Genomic DNA, 17,653 nt, shown 5'->3' with positions numbered 1-17,653 from the left:
AGGTATAAAGGACCTTAGCAGCCTAAGGGTCTAGATTTTCAGAAATTTTTGGATTATGGTCCAATTAAGGTTCCTATGGAGGACCAATAAGATTAATCCAAGTGTAGGGATGAGATAAATTGAAGAATAAAAGAAAAACCCCCCCAAAAATGAGTAAATGCTCACATAAGATGAAGAGTGGACTAAGGACCAAAGAAAATAATTTAAAATTTTGATTTTTGACACCTCAGTGTGGGGATCTCCCCTCATGAAGTGGGCACCTTTTTCTCATCATTACCCCCAATTTTTAATCAATAAAATGAGATATTTTCATCTCTCCTCTCTCCTATTTCAAAACTAGATCCAAAAGTAAGCTGAATTGACCCAAAAATGGTCAAAAATTGACCAAACTGATCTGGAAAATTCTAGAACCAGTTTGCTTGGTTAGAGGCTCAGTTTTTCCTATAAATAGAAGCCTCTTCCTTTGTAAAAGCTTAATGGTGTTTTATGCACTGTTACTCTACTCATGTCCTGAGCCATCTACATTGAATTTTTTAATAATTCAATTCTACTCTACTCCTGTCCTGAGGCATCTACATTGAATTTTTTAATAATTCAATTATTTTTAGCCTAATCCTCTCCAAAGTGAATTGGTGGCCACTATTGCTTCAAACAATAGTAGAATCCTTAATCCCTCAAACCAAAGGAGAGCTTACAAACTCCATGTAAGCTAACGGAAATTTTTTTATTACAAAAGTGTTATTCTATTAAATTTGATTTTTATGCATAGAAAGATGCATAAGGAAAATTTTTTTATTATAAAAGCGTTATTCTTATAAAAATTAATTTTTATGCATAAATAGATGCTTAAAGAAATTCTTTTTATTTTAAAAGTGTTATTCCTATTAAATTTGATTTTATGCATAAAAGGGTTTTTATATATATAAGTGTTATTTCCATTGAAGTTGATTTTTATGCATAAATAGATGCATAAAGAATTTTTATATCAAAATTAGAATTCTCTTAAATTCTATGTTTAAATTCTGAGTATTTCATAAATGAATTTTTATATCAAAATTAGAATTCTCTTAAATTCTATGTTTAAATTCTATGAGTATTTCATAAATGAATTTTTTTATTTACAAAAGTGTTATTCTTATTAAATTTAATTTTTATGCATTAAAAAATGCATAAAGGAATTTTTTTATTACAAAAGCGTTATTCTTATTAAATTTAATTTTTATGCATAGAAAGATGAATAAAGGAAATTTTTTTATTACAAAAGTGTTATTCGTCTAGAAAATAATGAGATGCCAGAGGAGGACCACCCACATCAAGATCAGTAGCAATAGGTGGCCCAAGAGAGGCTCCCTAGGTCCCTTCTCTAATAGGCCCCTCATCTTACACAAGCTTCTGATGCTTTTGCCAAAGGCAGGGCACCAAAAAAAAGCCTTGACATCATCAGCTCCCCCAGACCAACCCTCAACATCATCTCCCCCTCTTGTCACCTCCATGATGTCACCACCAGCCACTCCTCCATGATTACACCACGTGCCTCTCCAATGCCAACATCACCACTCTTACCTCCCAAACCACCCCCACTACTCACCTCTCTAGGGGGCACCCTAAATAGACTCACCAAAGCCTCAACCTCATAAGCTAACCACTCGTCTCTCACATCACATGATGACGAAGCCTTACCTTTGGGTGTCTTAGAAGAAGGTGACATCCTAGCATCCTCCATCGATGGAGAGCAACAATAGTAGCAGATGAACCCTCATGGTGTGACCCCCTTGATGGAATGGACATTGACAGAGCCATCAAGATCTTGGAACAAAGACATCACCTAGACCCAACCCCAGCTACCAATAGGAACACTGATTGCCTCAATATTTGCCTCATCAAACTTTATCTGGAAAAAAAATATAACCAATCATCATAAAAGGGACTGAGTGGGATACAAGAGACCACAAGCCAGAGCTACCCTAATCACACACAAACTTGTGGACTCATGGTGAATAACCTATGTGCAATGACCTTGCCTTCCCCAGGCCAAGTATTGGAAGGATTACTGTTATGCTCTCCCAATAGGTATCTCACAATCCATCCTATTTATTTCCCAATCAAATGAATAAGGGCCTGGGACCTCTTGGAGAAGAACCCAAAGCTGTGTTCAATTTCTCCTAGTAGATACCTCTAGGTATTGGAAGGAGTATTGCTATGCTCCTAGGTACTTCATAGTCAACCCTATTTATTTATTAGAAGGAGTACTGCTATGCTCCAGTACCTCAGAGTCAACCCTATTTATTTGTTCAAAGGAGTACTGCTATTCTCCAAGCAGGTACCTCAAAGTTAGCCCTATTTGTTCATTGGAAGGAGTATTGCTATTCTCCAAGCAGGTACCTCAAAGTTAGCCCTATTTGTTCATTGGAAGGAGTATTGCTATGCTCCAAAGTCAACCCTATTTATTTCCTAATAGAATCAAGATGGGCATGGGACCTCTTTGAGCAAGAGAGCTAGAGAAGAACCCAAAGCTGCAGTTCAATTTTCCTTGGATACCTCGACCTCAACCACCCCCCTTCTCCATGAAGAATGGATACTTTGCACAAATGTGCAAGTTTATCTAGGACTATGATGAGGAGGTGACTGACCCCGACATGATCATTACCATTTGCTTTTTTCAACTCACAACATTGTCCTTTTGGTGGAGTTTCTAGAATGGCATACATTTGATGAAGGTCTCCAGGGCATGGCCTTCGACATTAACAAGGGCACACCTCTTTGCAAGATACTCAGCTTGTTAACAAAGCCAATTCATGAATCCATAGTTTGAAGGTTTGTGGCAGCTCCTATTTCCAGGGGTTCCACTATTCTTTCACTCACCTATGTGTTTCGTTGGCTCATTTTCTCCCAAAGCTCCTTGCTTGAGATGGAGCAATCTGTTGAGTGTGCTGGTCATTTACTCAAGTCAAAGACTTGGTCGTTTTGATGAGGAGGTGTGGGTTGATACGCTACAATTGATTGTATTTGTCATTTCCAATAATTAGTCCAGATCAACAAGTGTGCATTAAAGGTCAGAGAAATATTTAATACAAGTTTCTAATTTAGTCTATCACAATAAAATTGATTGTATGATCATTTCCAATAATTAGTCCAAATCGAGTTTGTATTAAAGAAAGGAGAAATATCTCATACAAGTTTCCAATAATAGTCTAGATCAAATTTGCATTAAAGGTCCTTGATGTCCCTAGTGCAGGTCAAAGAAGGTTTCATACAAGTTTTTTTTAAGGGTTTTTCTTTGGCTATTATGTTAGGCTCCCATGTCCAAGTTCCTGTTTACAAGTTCACGTTTCTAGGCTCATGTGTGTAGGCTCACGTCTATAAGATTACATCTACAGGTTCACACATGTGTAGTTTCACATGTTAAGTTCACATCGCCAGAGTCACGTTTGTAAGCTCACAACTGCAAGTTCATATGTATGGGCTCACGTATGCAGGTTCATGTCTCTAGGTTCACGTCTCTAGGTTCATGCCTCTAGGCTCACATCTCTTTTATATGAACTCGGCTCATGTACTTCCCTTATAGAAATGAGCCTACCTAGGGTATGAAAATCTATGAACTGGGCTTATGACAGGGTTGGTGTACAATTATTGGGTAATAAGTGTACTTAATTCCCTAATAATTATGAAGGAAATAAATTTCTTGGAGTTTGTAGTTGGTACAGATTGTATGGCACGTGTAGGTGTGTCCATACATGGGTCCTTTTGGCTGTAATATATTTGGTTCGTACTATATTAGCTAGACCTACCTCTAGGCTCACATCTATAGGTTTACATGTCCATGATTATAGTTTACATCTCTATCTTACGTCTCCAAGCTCACGCTATAGGTTCATGTGTCCAGGCTCACGTGTCCAAATTCATGTCTTATCATAGACGAACATAGATTTTCCTAATGAATATATATTTCCCTACCAATAGATTCACATCTTATTAGGGTTTTGTCCTACCAAATAGGTGAACATAGATTGCCCTAATGAAAATAAACTTCAAATGGAAATCAAACACACAAACAAACACATCCAATGCTCCTATACTATATGTTTTTTGAAGTGTGACCTTTAATCAACAGCGCAGATAATATTGGGTGATTCCAATAGCTTGGAATGGACAAAAAATTGAGCTCTAAGCCCTAGACTAGTCCCCAAAAGTGGCAACGAATATGTTCAAGTCAAGATCTTACTTTAGCCTTGCCAAAGCATGTATCAGTAGGTTTTGCCTTAGAGCTACAATTTGCAACTTCCCATGTGGGTGTGCTAGCTCGCCCATCAAATCCTCACTTGTTGTAACACCGAAATGCTCCTTGCCACAAAGAGTAGCAGGGAGAGCTCTCTTGATGGAAGCAATAAGAGATCCATCTTTGTGATGGATCTCTCTCACAAAAGGTAGGGGAAGAAGAGGAAGCTAATGCAAGAAGAAAAACTACAATCGAACCTATCTAGCACGTATCCATTGAGCAAACAAGATTTAATAGTATGCAAGCAAGCAAGCAAGAATAGGAAAGAAGGAGAGCTCACAAGCAAGATTCAATAGTATGAAAGAAGAGAAAAGAAAAGGAGATCTCACAAGGAAACTATTGTAAGGGAATGACTATGTATTCATTGTTTACAATAATAATTTATATACAAGTGAGTAGCTTTCACACTAGGTTGGCCAAACTTAAAAACGGTTCAACCTCTATCACTAATCTTAATAAACTATGTACACTAAGTTCGTAGACTTTTTCGATTGATAGGAAGCTACTTTATATATTCTAGTGTTGTCTTACAAAAGTTAAGTGCTCGTTCTTCTTGTGCCGGTAAGATGGTAAAGCACCTTATGGTAGGTTGGGCGGGAAAAGCCATGTTAAGCCAAACAGAGTGGTTTTAACAGTACCAAATGGGATCTCCAGTTCCATCAAATTTGGTTATCATCCTTGAGATATGAATTGGCTTGTTTTTCCCCGCCTCTTAGCTTCTTGGTGCTATGCTAGGCCGCAACCCCCCTTCCCATTTCAAATACCATCCTAGGCATGTCTTCTGCAGATTCACGTGGCGGTGGAACGTAAGGGAGTGGTTGAACAAAATCCTATGTTTCATGGTTTGGGATTCCTTGACCTATGGGGTTGGGTTGCACAGTTTCCAATGGCACTTATCCTCTGAAAGCTCGGGCCTTGAGACTGCAGGCTTGCTCTGCACCCAAAAATAGGGCAGCTGAACATTTGCCTTTTATGCTGTGTTAATAGAGCCAGTTGGTGAATCCAGAGTTTGGAGGTCCGTGGGCGGCTCCTATTTCCACAGTGTTTCCATTATTCCTCCACCAATATTTGTGTTTCGTTGGCTCATTTACTCCCAAATCTCCTTACCTTAGGTGGATCTTAAGGATTCTAGCTTTCTAAACAGGGGAGCACTCTACCTGTTGAGTGGTCATTTGATGGGATCTAAGGCTTGGTGGATTTAAGGAGGTGTGGTTTGATACACTACACTTGACTATATTATCATTTCCAATAATCACATTCAAGGTCCCATGTCTCTGCCTACAGGTCAAAGAATGGTTTCAAACACGTTTTTTTTTAGATTTGTTTTTTGTTATTATTATTATTGTTGTTGTTGTTGCTAGGCTCACATGTCCAAGTTCACGTCTATAAGTTCATAATTCTAGGCTCACATCTACTACAGGTTCACGTATCTTGGATTACGTGTTACGTTCACGCCTCTAGACTTACGTTTAGATACTCATACAACTATAGGTTTATGTATGTAGGTTTATGTCTCTAGGCTAATTTCACACCTCTAGACTCACATGAACTCAGCTCACATACTTCCCTTGTATAGCCTAGCTGAGGTACGAAAATTTACAAACTGAGATAATGATAGAGTTGGTGTGTAATTATTGGGTAATAAGTGCTTAAATTTTTAATAATTACGAAGGATAAGAATTTACAAATCGGGCTCATGACAGAGTTAGTGTGTATTTATTAGATAATAAGTGTACTTAAATTTTTAATAATTAGGAAGGATAAGAGTTTTTCTTAGAATTTGTATCTGGTAGTATAGATTATATGATAGGAAAATATTCCAAGGAAATGGGTAGGTATGTCCGAACACAGACCTTTCTTGCTATAATAATTGGTTTGTACTATAAGCATACCTATCCCTAAGCTCTGTAGGTTCATGTGACAGAGTTAGTGTGTAATTATTAGGTAATAAGTGTACTTAAATTTTTAATAATTAGAAAGGATAAGAGTTTTTCTTAGAATTTGTATCTGGTACAGATTATATGATAAGAAAATATTCCAAGGAAATGGGTAGGTATGTCCGAACACGGACCTTTCTGGCTATAATAATTGGTTTGTACTATAAGTATACCTATCCCTAAGCTCTGTAGGTTCACGTGTCTAGGCTCACAGCTCACGTCTCCAGGCTCATGTCTATAGGCTCACCTATTTAGATTCATGTCTTATCAAGGTTTTTCCCTTCTAATAGATGAATATAGATTGCCCTAATGAAAAATAAACTTTAAATGGAAATGAAACACATAAACAAACACATCCAATGCTCCAAAACCGTATGTTTTTCGAAGTGTGACCTCTTAATCAATAGTGGGTGATATTGGGTGATTCCAATATCTTAGAATGGATGGAAACGGAGCTAAGCCTTGGGCTATCCCTTGCTAGCGATGCCAAATACGTTCAAGTCAAGGGCTTACCTTAGCTTGTATCATTGGGTTTTGCCTTAGAGCTGCAATTTGCAACTTCCCATATGGGTGCTCTAGCTTGTCCACTATAACCTCAGTCATTTGTCACACTAAAATGCACCTTGCAACAAAGGGATGAAGGGAGAGCTTTCTATGCCTTGATGGAGGCAACAAGAGATATATCTTTGCAATGGTTTTCTCTCACTCGTTGTGTTGTCACACCACAATGCTCCTTGCACAAAAGGGCTAAAGGGAGAGCTTTCTGTGCCTTGATGGAGGCAACAAGAGATCCATCTTTGCAATGGTTTTCTCTCATAAAAGGCAGGGGAAGAAGAGGAAGCTAATGGAAGAAGAAAACCTACAATCAAACCTATCTAGCAAGCATCCATTAAGCAAGCAAGATTCAATGTTATGCAAGCAAGCAAGAAGAGGGAAGAAGAAGAGCCCACAAGAAAACTATTGTAAGGACATGATTGTGTGTTGCTTATTGTTAATAATGACTTATATACAAGTGACTAGCTTTCACAGTAGGCCGACCAAACTTAAAAATGGTCTAACCTCTATCACTAGTCTTAAGCAACTATGTACACTAAGTCACTTTCACACTAGCCGACCAAACTTAAAAATGGTATGACCTCTATCACTAGTCTTAAGCAACTATGTACACTAAGTCGAGAGACCTCCCTTATTTCATAGTAAGTGCATGGTAAGTCTACTTTATATATTCTAGCATCGTCTTACAAAAGTTAAGTGTTCATTCTCACACGAGTAAGATGATAAAGGATCTTATGGTAGGTCGGGTGAGTAAAAGCATGTTAACCAACATAGTGGTTAACATTACTAAATGAGATCTCCAATTCCATCAAATTTGGTCATCATCATCTAGTGTGGATTTCTTGGTTTTGCTTGACTCTTAGCTTTTAGGTGCTATGCTGTTTGCAACCCCACTTCCCATTTCAAATGCCATCCTACATATGTCTTCTACATATTCACATGACGGTGGAACGTAAGGGAATTGTTGCACGAAACCATGTGTTTCAGGGTTTGGGATTCCTTGCCCTACAGGGTTGTGTTGTGTGGTTTCCAATGACACTTGTCCTCTAAAATCCCCGACCTTGAGGCTGCAAGCTCACTACACAATTGAGGACATGTTCTGTGAATACTCATGTGGATCCCTTTCCATGGTAAAGGTGCTTCTATAATGGACTCATGTGGACAAAGCGATACTCCTACCTTATGGTTTGTTGTTGTGGGATAAACCGAGCTTGAGATCAACACCAAATGTTTGAAACATTGTGGCTTTTGACATGGTCGGCTTAGGATAAACCCAGCTTAGGATCAACACTAAATGTTTGAAACATTGTGGCATCTGACATGGTTTGACCTCTTCCTGTGGGAGTGAAGCTTGAGGTTCTAGGTCTTGCTCTCGCTCCTTCAATAGAGCTGCACCCAAAAAACAAGGCAGTTGAACGCCTTTTAATTTATTAATAGAACCAATTGGTGAATTTGTGTTTTATTAGCTCATTTCCTCCAAAATCTCCTCGCTTGAGGTGGATCCCCATGAATTTAGCCTTCTTAACAGGGGAGAAAGTTGTTGAGTGTTAGTCGTTTGCTACAATCAAAGGCTTGGGTGGGTCGGAATGGATGAAAATGGATCTAAACCCTAGGCTAGTCCTCGATAACGGTGCCAAATATGTTCAAGTCAGGAGCTTATCTTAGCCTTCTCAAAGCATGTGTCAATGGGTTTTGCCTTAGAGACACAATCTCCAACTGCCCATGTGGGTGCGCTAGCTCATCCACTGTTGTTTTCTCACTCCATTGTGATTCCTTGCCAAAGGGGTGAAGGAAGAGCTCTCTATACCTTAATGGAGGCAACAAGAGATCCGTCTTCGCTTGGTTACTAATTTTCACACTAGGTCGACCAAACTTAAAAATGGTCAGATTTCTATTACTAGTCTTAAGCAAATATGTACACTAAGTCCGTAGACTTTCCCTGATTGACATTAAGCTTATGGTAAGGGTGCTTTGTATGTTCCAGTGCCATCATACAAAGGTTAAGTGTCTCTTCTAATGTAAGTAATATGGCAAATCGCCTTATGTAGGTCGAGCGGGCGAAACCATGTTAACAAACAAAGTGGTTAACATTACTAAATGGGATCTCTAGTTCCATCAAATTTGGTCATCATCCTTAAGATATGGATTGGCTTGGTTTTGCCCAATTTTGAGCTTCTAAGTTGTATTTCGCAACCTACCTTCCTATTTTGAATGCCATCCTAAGCATGTCTTTTGCATCATATTCACGTAGCGGTGGAACGTAAGGTAGTGGTTGCATGAAACCCTATGTTTTGGGGTTTGGGATTCCTCGCCCTAGGGGATTGGGATGCATGGTTTCCAATGGCACTTGTCCTCCAAAATCCTAGCCTTGAGGTTGCAAGCTTGCTAGCACAATTGAAGACACGTTCTGTGAATGCTTGCATAGATACTTTGTGACGAGATAGTCTCTCACATTGGCTCCTTAGGCTTCCCCGTGTTCTATGCTCCTCGTCCAAACATAGAAGAACTAAAACTGGGTTCCATGATAAAGGCGCTTTTGTAATGGGCTCCTGTGGAGAGTAGGACTCCTACTTATGCTATGTGCGCTTGTTGTTATGTGTACTTTGGAACACTTGTTGTTATGTGTACTTTGGAACACTTGTTGTCCCTAGTGGTATAATAGAAGAGACACGTGTCCTCGTTTGTAAGATGCAATTGTTCGATCATGGTTAGCTTGGGCTAAACCCAGCTTAGGATTGACACCAAATGTTTGAAACATTATGGTGTCTCACATGGTTTGACCTCTCCCTATGAGAACGAATCTTAAGGTTCCAGGTCTCACTCCCACTCCTTCTCACTAGAGTTGTGCCCAAAAATAGAATGTTTAAACGTCTTCTGCGCTATTGATAAAGCTAATTAGTGAATCCAAAGTTCAGAGGTTCGTGGGCGGCTCCTGTTTCTAGGGGTTCCACTATTTCTCACTCACGTCTGTGTTTGTTGGCTCATTTCCTCTCAAAGCTCCTCGCTTGAGGTGGATTCCAGGGAGTCTAGCCTTCTTAGAGAGCACTATGCGAGTGCTAGTCATTTGTTGGGATCAAAGGCTTGGTGGGTTTGAGGAGGTGTGGTTTGATGCACTACAATTGGTTGTATTTCGTTTCCAACAATTAGTCCAGATCCAGTTGACATTAAAGGTCCCTGGTGTCTCAAATGCAGATCAAAGAATGGTTTTACACAAGTTCTTTTAAAGATTTATTTTTTGTTTTTTTCAATGCTACTAGACTCACAAGTTCACGTATATAGGCTCACGTATGTAGATTCACGTCTCTAAGCTCATTTGTCTAAGTTCATGTCTCTAGACTCATGTCTCTAGGCTCATGTGTCTATGTTCACACCTCTAAACTCATGTCTCTATGCTCATGTGTCCAAGTTCACGTCTCTGGACTCATGTCTTTTTTGTATAAACTCGGCTCACGTACTTTCCTTGTATGAAATGAGCTTACTTGGGACACAAAAATCTAGAAACTAGGCCTATAATAGGGATTGTGTGCAATTCTTGAGTAATAAGTGTATTTAATTCTCTAATAATTATAAAGAACAAGAATTTGTTGGTACAGATTGTATGATAAGAAAATCTTCCAAGGACATAGATAGGTATGCACGTATGTGTCTTTCTAGTTGTAATAATTAATATGTATTATATTAGGTATACCTACCTCCAGAGACTCACAATTGTAGGTTCACATGTCCAAGCTCATGGCTCATGTCTCTAGGCTCATGTGTCGAGGCTCATGTGTCGAGGCTTACATGCCAAGATTTATGCCTTTTGTATATAAGATTATGGATATAATCACGTCCCATATATCTGAGAGCTGATTTAGTCTAATTTTTGTGATTTTTTGAACTTGATGGGATGAGATTAAAGATCTTAATCTTGGTTAATAGTTATAATACAACTAATTATATATATATATTTATTGTTTTTAGATAATTTTGCATGCTTCTACTCTACCAATTCAACAATGCATAAACAAAAATTGGGAAAAAGTAGAGGTAAGCCCTAGACTATTCCCCAATAGCGATGCCAAATATGTTTAAGTTATGAGCGTATCCAAAAATTACCAAAGCATGTGTCATCGGGTTTTGCCTTAGAGCAACAATCTGTAACTTTTTATGTAGGTGTGCTAACTAAATGCTCCTTGCCAAAGGGGATAAAGGGAGAGCTCTCTATGACTCAATGGAGGCAACAAGAGATCCATCTTCACAATGGTTCTCTCTCACAAGAGATGAAGGAAGAAAAGAAAGCTAATGTAAGAAGAATACTTACAACTAACATGGAGCCATCACATGCAAATAAAGATTAAATAGCATGCAAGCAAGCCCATAAGAGGAAAGAAGGAGAGCTCACAAGAAAACTATTGCAAATGACTTATATACAAGTGATTAACTTTCACGTAGGCCGACAAAACTTAAAAATAGTCCAACTTCTAATCCACTAGTCTTAAGCAACTTTGTATACTAAGTCCATAACTTTCTATATTTGATAGTAAACGCATGGTAAGGCTACTTTATATATTCCAACACCATCTTAAAAAAGTTAAGTGTCCGTTCTTGTGCGAGTAAGATAGCAAAACACCTTGCGGTAAGGCGAAAACCATGTTAACCAACATAATGGTTAACAAGAATACACTAGAAGCAAAGAACCCAAATAATGCACCAAAATTGGCCTACACAAAGCTGCCGTCTTACAAAAATCACCGAGAAAAAAAAAATCCAGAAATTCAAGCAATACCCAAAAACTGAAACCGCTTTGTGTCAAAATGGGGGATGAAGGACATCTTTGCTCTTGCGAGTTTCTGCTAACTTGCCTATATAAAAAGCAATTGGGAGGCAATCTAGTGTTGCCATCGTTCTTTTTCTCTCTACTCTTCATTTCTTCACCAATTCCCCTCTCTATCTTTGTTTCAAATCTAAATTCATGCACACCTTAATCATAATTAGCATTTCTGCAAAGCATTTATGTCACAATTTACTATCGCTGTTATTGTTTCTTTTTCTAATAGCTAGTTACTTTTTGTAAAAGCACAAAATTTCAGCTTTAAAAATGAATGCTCTTGGATTCCAAGTTCGCTGTTTTAGCAATAGAACCATCTGATAATGTCTTGTGGCAAGAGGTTTCCTTGCTGTGGCTAGTGCTCTTGCAAATAATCTCCTTGCCTCTCCACTGGCATTACAGAATCAATCCTCCCTGCACCTAGGTGCAGGCCTTAAGGCAGAAGAGAAAGAAAACCCTAGTACTTTTGGGGCAAGTGCTGGGGATGACTGACTGCTCTGCATACTTTTGAAGCCTGTGCTGGGGACGACTGATGGTTCAGCTCTGCTGGATAGGAACTCAGACATTGGGGATTGGGAGGGAGCTCACAGTTGTTCACCAGGCCGTCCTTTGATGGCCTCTTAATACCAACTTCAGGTTGAGCTGTCTGAACACCACAGCCAACTGGCAATTGTTGACCTGTTGATGACCTCCTTGGCAGCTGCTGCGAGAGTGTCAGTACCAACTTTAGGTTAAGCTGTCTTAACACCCTAGGCAACTGGCAGCTGTTGAACTGTTCATGACTTCCTTGGCAGCTGCTCCAAGTGGGACACTCAGGGCTACATTGCCTGTGGCCTTAATTACTGCAAGGCTGCTGAGCAGCCGAGAGTCTAGACCCCCAGCTGGGCATTGAGAGAGCAACCAGCAGAGATTAATTTTTGCTGCAAACGGAAACTGAGAGAGAGAGAGAGAGAGAGAGAGAGAGAGAGAGATTGAAGCACGTGCAATTTTCAAACAATGTCATTATACTCATGATAATAGGAATCCCATTGCGATGTCCTCCCATTGTCTCATTGCTCAAGTGGACTTGAATAAAGCACAGTCTATAGGTCGATAAGCTAGCACATTAGTTTTTCTGTCCATATATGGAGTTGGTAATTCCTTGAAGACCTTTGAATGTAATTTTCTCACTAAAGGGCTCTTGCACATTCTGAAGGATTGACTGTCAATTCCTTGACTACACGTTCCACACAGTCTAACCACACAAGATTTGGAAAAAAAGGGGAGCTTGCTCAAAAATAATCATCATAACAAAAACTCTTTGGAAAGCTTTCCGGAAAGGATCTGCATGAAGAGTGCTGCAAGCACTCAAACAACAAAGCCCAACAACATTTCACATGTTCTAAGAATCGAATGGAACATGTTGTATCACAAGTCCCATCGCTTCTTCACCTTGAAGAGAAGAGCGGTCGACTTCACATCATCTTGTGGTACTTGTAGCATGATTTGAAGCTTACATTTTCTTGGAGCTTTCTTGGCACCAGACTCTTCTCTGCCAACCTATAGAAAAGCCAAATTGGAGCTAAATGACAGTCAATAAATTAAAAAATGCATACCTCTTACATTACACTTCAAAGATGCCACAAACTAGTTACAAGAAACTGCTTTATTCCCGAAAAGTGCAAGGATCAAAATAGAAAATGTATGAGAGTACCCATGCTGCCGCCCAACCGATTCGAGCATCCGAATCATAGCCAGCTTTGATCTTGAAATTTTCGCTTGGTTTGTGCTTGTAGACAGCACTCCAGGCAGCAGAATCAAACCTGTACAAGTAGCTGGAAATAAAAAAGAAAGAGCCTGAATCCCCATTTCTTGGCATGCGCTGTCCTACTTTAAGAACTTTAAGAAGGCTCTGTGTGTCAACATGGCTGCTATTCTACTGGGGTCAAAAAGGGTGAAGAGGGTCAAGACTTCCACAGAGAGACAAGGGCAACAAGAGGGGATTTTAGAGCGTAAGGACAGTTTGAAAGAGAGCAATGTAGAAACACTTGTGGTGGGGCAAGTGGGATATCAGCAAAAAGGGGAAGGGGGACAAAGGGAGTGGAAACTCACATCAGCTTTCAATAGGAAAATTATAACCATCGTAAGGCAAGGAGAAAAGTGCAAGGTAGGAAAAGCAAACACGCTCTCTCCTTGTCATCAGCAACCGAGCCAGCCAAGAAAACACCAAACTAAATTAACTTGTTCCAAATCTCCCAAAAGAAGAGACACTCAGCAAATAGTCACTCTTGCAACTACAATATCACTTCACTGAAGGAAGAATCAGGATAATAAAAGTTGAGGACAGCATTAAAAAACACTTAAACTCAGGTGCCAGGCTGCCAACACATGCTGTTTGACCACGCATAAAATCAAGTTTGTAAGGAACAAAAAAGGATGCAAGGACAAAAATTCATCAATGAGGCTCAATTAGAGAAAAGAAGACATAAACCCTTCTTGGTCCTTACGGCATGACATTTGCCATACCTTCAAACAAGCCAAAATATTTCAAACACCAGAAGCAAAATGCAATAATCAAAGGCTGAGAAAGAGAAATGGCAACAACCTCAATTTGTTGGCTTGATCAAACTGGCGTTTGAAAGCAAGAGTAAGTGATTTTGAAGGCACCGATACAGATGGCGTGATAGTCATCTCTGCATCCTGAAAGCATGGTTTCAGCAGTAAAACAGCCATCTTAGTGTGTATTTTCGACAATGTATAGTCAACACCACTATCTGTTCTTCTTGTTTTTGCCAGAGATTTTACACACACCCATAAGCTGGCACTCCCCCTACCCCCTTACGATGTTGCTGCCCGACAAGTGTAGTGAGAGAGATTCGACCTTGCGACCTGCACGGCAAGACGCCAAAGCTCTAACCGCCCGATACACCGCAGGGGAGAACACACTAAAAGCCCATACATGCATTCTTTCTTTGATTACACATAAGCTGTTGGACAAAGGTACACCTACATTGCCTAATTCTGGCTCTCTATAACTTTTCACACAAATAACATGGAGGCACCTATTCATAAGGCTTATTTGCAAGACCAAGAGACGAACCTTGTATTTATACTTTAGGCCTAGGTTATCATCTCGATAATCTGCCACAACCAAGCCATTCAGCACTCTCGCACCAACAAAACCATTGATAGAGAGAACCCTGGTCTCTTCTCGTTGTTCTTCCTCCACCTTGACCTCGCCATTAGGAAAAATTAATGATGCCCTTGGCTGCAATCCACAAGACCCATTAGCACATCATCCGGTAAGAACAGAACTCACATTGCAAGTCCACCATCAAAACACCTCTTCTTGCCATCTCCCTCTCAATTAAAGAGACAGAGTTAGACATAACTAGTGCATGAAAAGGAATTCGAAGTATTGAGTGATGAGATGACACCGTGAACTCTGCAATAGAAAGTTTGTTATACAATTACACTTTTCAGTAGTATGAATATGAGACTAGGCTTCTACTGGAAAAGGGAACAGTTGCATAGCGACATTGCAAAACTATACTCTTAAGAAGTGTAAAGCAAAGAGGGTTGGTGTGGTTACCAGCCCTAAAGCAGGCACATCATAGCCAATCTCAGCTTGATAATTTGCATCAGAAGAGCGTGCAATAAGCTTCACCTCACCTTGTTGTGCCTATGACAAGAAAACACAAGACATGTCAGTTGCAAATGCATGGAAGATCTAAGGTTTAAGTGAGGCAATTAAGACCAAGATAAAAATTAGTTAAAACCAGACATGAACTCCATAAGATCAAGGCATGAAGGATGAGCATGATCTTTGATGCTATTTTGAAAAAGCATGTGATCCCTCCCTCCATGCAAAACCTCTCTAGACTCTGAGGCTTAAATAGGTCAATTGAGATAACTCAGTTTAGATCAAGGCAAGGAAGGTAAGCATGATCTTTAGCTACAAGTGCACAGGGGCTCCATACAAACCAACCGAGATTGCCGTCCCCCATTGCGAAGAATTCTTCTGAAAATCATACAAGCAGAATGCTTGATTGCTGTAAATGCATGGAAAATCTATGTGAGACGATTAACCAATGCAAAGGGCTCTTTTGAAAAAACATGCAGGCACAATGTTTAGCTGTGGATTTCTGTAAAGCCACGATTCAGATCATCGCAGATTTCTTCCGTTGAGGACACATAAGCAAGATCTTTGGCTGTGGATACATGTAAGATCTATAATTGGTATACTGTGAAAGCCACACCCAATTGCAAAGAGCCTTGTAGAAAACACATGCAACCATGATCAGTATGCTGCAAGTGCATTCAAGATCTATGCAGGTCACAGCCCCATAGCAAGAAATTCTCAGGAAAAGCACGCAACTCATCTGTCTACAGACAATTCATGCTGCCAGGCCAGAAAGCAAGAGGAAAGATGTACAAAGTTCTCCACGAGCAGCAAGGCATAGGTGAAAAGGGAGCCATCTGAAGCGGAACCAAGCTCTACGAGATGCAATGCAAGAAAGAAAACCAAGTTCTCTGCAATGTGACAGGCAAATTGTGAAGGAGAAGTAGGCATCAGCGGGAACCGGGCCCTCCGAGCGAAAACTGAGTCCCCCCGAGGCAGAAACCAGCGCCCAACCCCACCCCGGCCCCTCCCCCCGACCTAGATTGAGCCCTCTGGGACCGGAAACAGAGTCATCCAAGGCAGAAACCAGGTTTTTTGTGGCGATTCTTACCCTGATGTCTCGCAGGTACTTCATCTGGAAGCGGGAGCCGACGTCAGTAATAGCTGTAACAAGGGCATTGCGGTCTTCGTGGTCGTACAAGATGGAGAGATGCTTGGTTGAGAGGCCAAGGACAGGGGAGCGGATTTCGCCTGCCTGCTCACGTAGAAAGGAGGCCTTGATCTTGGCAAGGCCGTTGAGGATGCGGGCAGAGATCTTGTTCACAAAAACGCTCTCCTCACTGTCATACTCTGTGGAGACCTTGAGGGCAGCATATCTCCTCCAGTCCCCTCCTTCCCAAGGCCCCTTTTTGATACTGACAAGGGGTGGGGGGGTGTGGCTCTGCTGCAGTTTCTCCCCCATAGGAGGAGCACCTCTTTCTTCTGAGCTCTCAACACAAGAAAGAAAGGTGGGCGGATCAGTGGGTGGTGCTTCACGCCAATTAAGATAAAAGAGTGTAGGATAAAGCCTTGCCTGGTGATGGTGCTGCTGGTGCTGCTAGTGGTGGTAGAGATGAGCCCTCCATTTAAGCTCGCTGGCTCTCTCTCTCTCTCTCTCTCTCTCTCTCTCTCTCTTATTCTTATAGTTTAAGTCATTGCCCCGCCTGGTTTGTTGAGGCCCATGTTGAGGATGATGACAAAGACACCCCAACTTCCTTTTCATTCTATTTGTATGGCCCTTTTGTTTGGACTTGAGATAAAGTATTTTGTGAAGCCCTCCAATTGGTTGAATAAGAATGAATATAATTTCTCTTTAGCCCCCACCACAAGTGCTAGCCCATATGGTAAGGTGTTTGGTTTCCTTGCCAAAGTTCTCATCTTTAAATTATCTTGAGGCATCTTATACTCACAATATATATATATATATGTATGTATATATTGTGAGAAGTCACAACAGCGCTGCCACATCTACACATCCAAGCACAACCCAGGCCATCAGGACGACCAAGCAAAACACTACCAGGAGGCAACCACCACGAGCACGGACACTATCCCCCCTTGTTGGACACTACAACAAACCCTCCGCTGAACTCTCATCTCCCAGTGTGCGGCACCCCCAAAATACTGATCGGGAGAGATGATTATGACAAGGTATCACTTTAGCCTATATATGGCTTTTGACTTCCCATGTTGTCACATGTGCATTCTCGAGTTACCCCCAACACCCTGCTCCATTCGGCCACCCAAATACAAGAGCGAGGGATGCCTATGACCACAAGCTTGAGCGTTGATACCACGTGAGAAGTCATAGCAGCGCCGCCACATCCAAGCACAACCCAGGCCATTAGGATGATCAATCAACACACCACCAAAAGGTGACCACTACGAGCATGACCACCACCCCCCTTGGGCACTGTAGTAAGCCCTCCATCAGC

At 40.7% G+C, this 17,653-nt stretch overlaps 1 protein-coding gene across 1 annotated transcript; it reads right to left on the bottom strand.

The window, feature by feature from the left end:
• Positions 1-12,549: 12,549 nt before the first annotated feature.
• On the bottom strand, positions 12,550-16,902 carry LOC147618566 (outer envelope pore protein 37, chloroplastic-like). Its single transcript, XM_086775022.1, has 7 exons — positions 16,753-16,902; positions 16,291-16,661; positions 15,150-15,239; positions 14,658-14,825; positions 14,163-14,257; positions 13,272-13,392; positions 12,550-13,117 (listed from the first exon to the last, which is right to left on the bottom strand). The coding sequence occupies exons 1-7, from the start codon at positions 16,802-16,804 to the stop codon at positions 12,986-12,988; spliced, it is 1,029 nt and encodes a 342-aa protein (XP_086631148.1). The 5' UTR covers positions 16,805-16,902; the 3' UTR covers positions 12,550-12,985.
• Between the last annotated feature and the right edge of the window lie 751 nt (positions 16,903-17,653).

The sequence above is a fragment of the Cibotium barometz genome, chromosome 35 (assembly GCF_041138505.1).
Source record: "Cibotium barometz isolate CiBa-2024 chromosome 35, ASM4113850v1, whole genome shotgun sequence".
In the NCBI taxonomy this organism is placed as follows: domain Eukaryota; kingdom Viridiplantae; phylum Streptophyta; class Polypodiopsida; order Cyatheales; family Cibotiaceae; genus Cibotium; species Cibotium barometz.
Note: the sequence above shows the minus strand (reverse complement) of the source record. Positions and strands in the feature narration are given on the sequence as shown.

Coding starts and splice junctions, on each gene's coding strand:
- LOC147618566 (XM_086775022.1), bottom strand. CDS start 16,804: ATGGAGGGCTCATCTCTACCACCACTAGCAGCACCAGCAGCACCATCA. Junction 15,240..16,290: donor AGTACCTGCGAGACATCAGG/GTAAGAATCGCC, acceptor TTCTTGTCATAG/GCACAACAAGGTGAGGTGAA. Junction 13,118..13,271: donor TCGGTTGGGCGGCAGCATGG/GTACTCTCATAC, acceptor GCTTTTCTATAG/GTTGGCAGAGAAGAGTCTGG.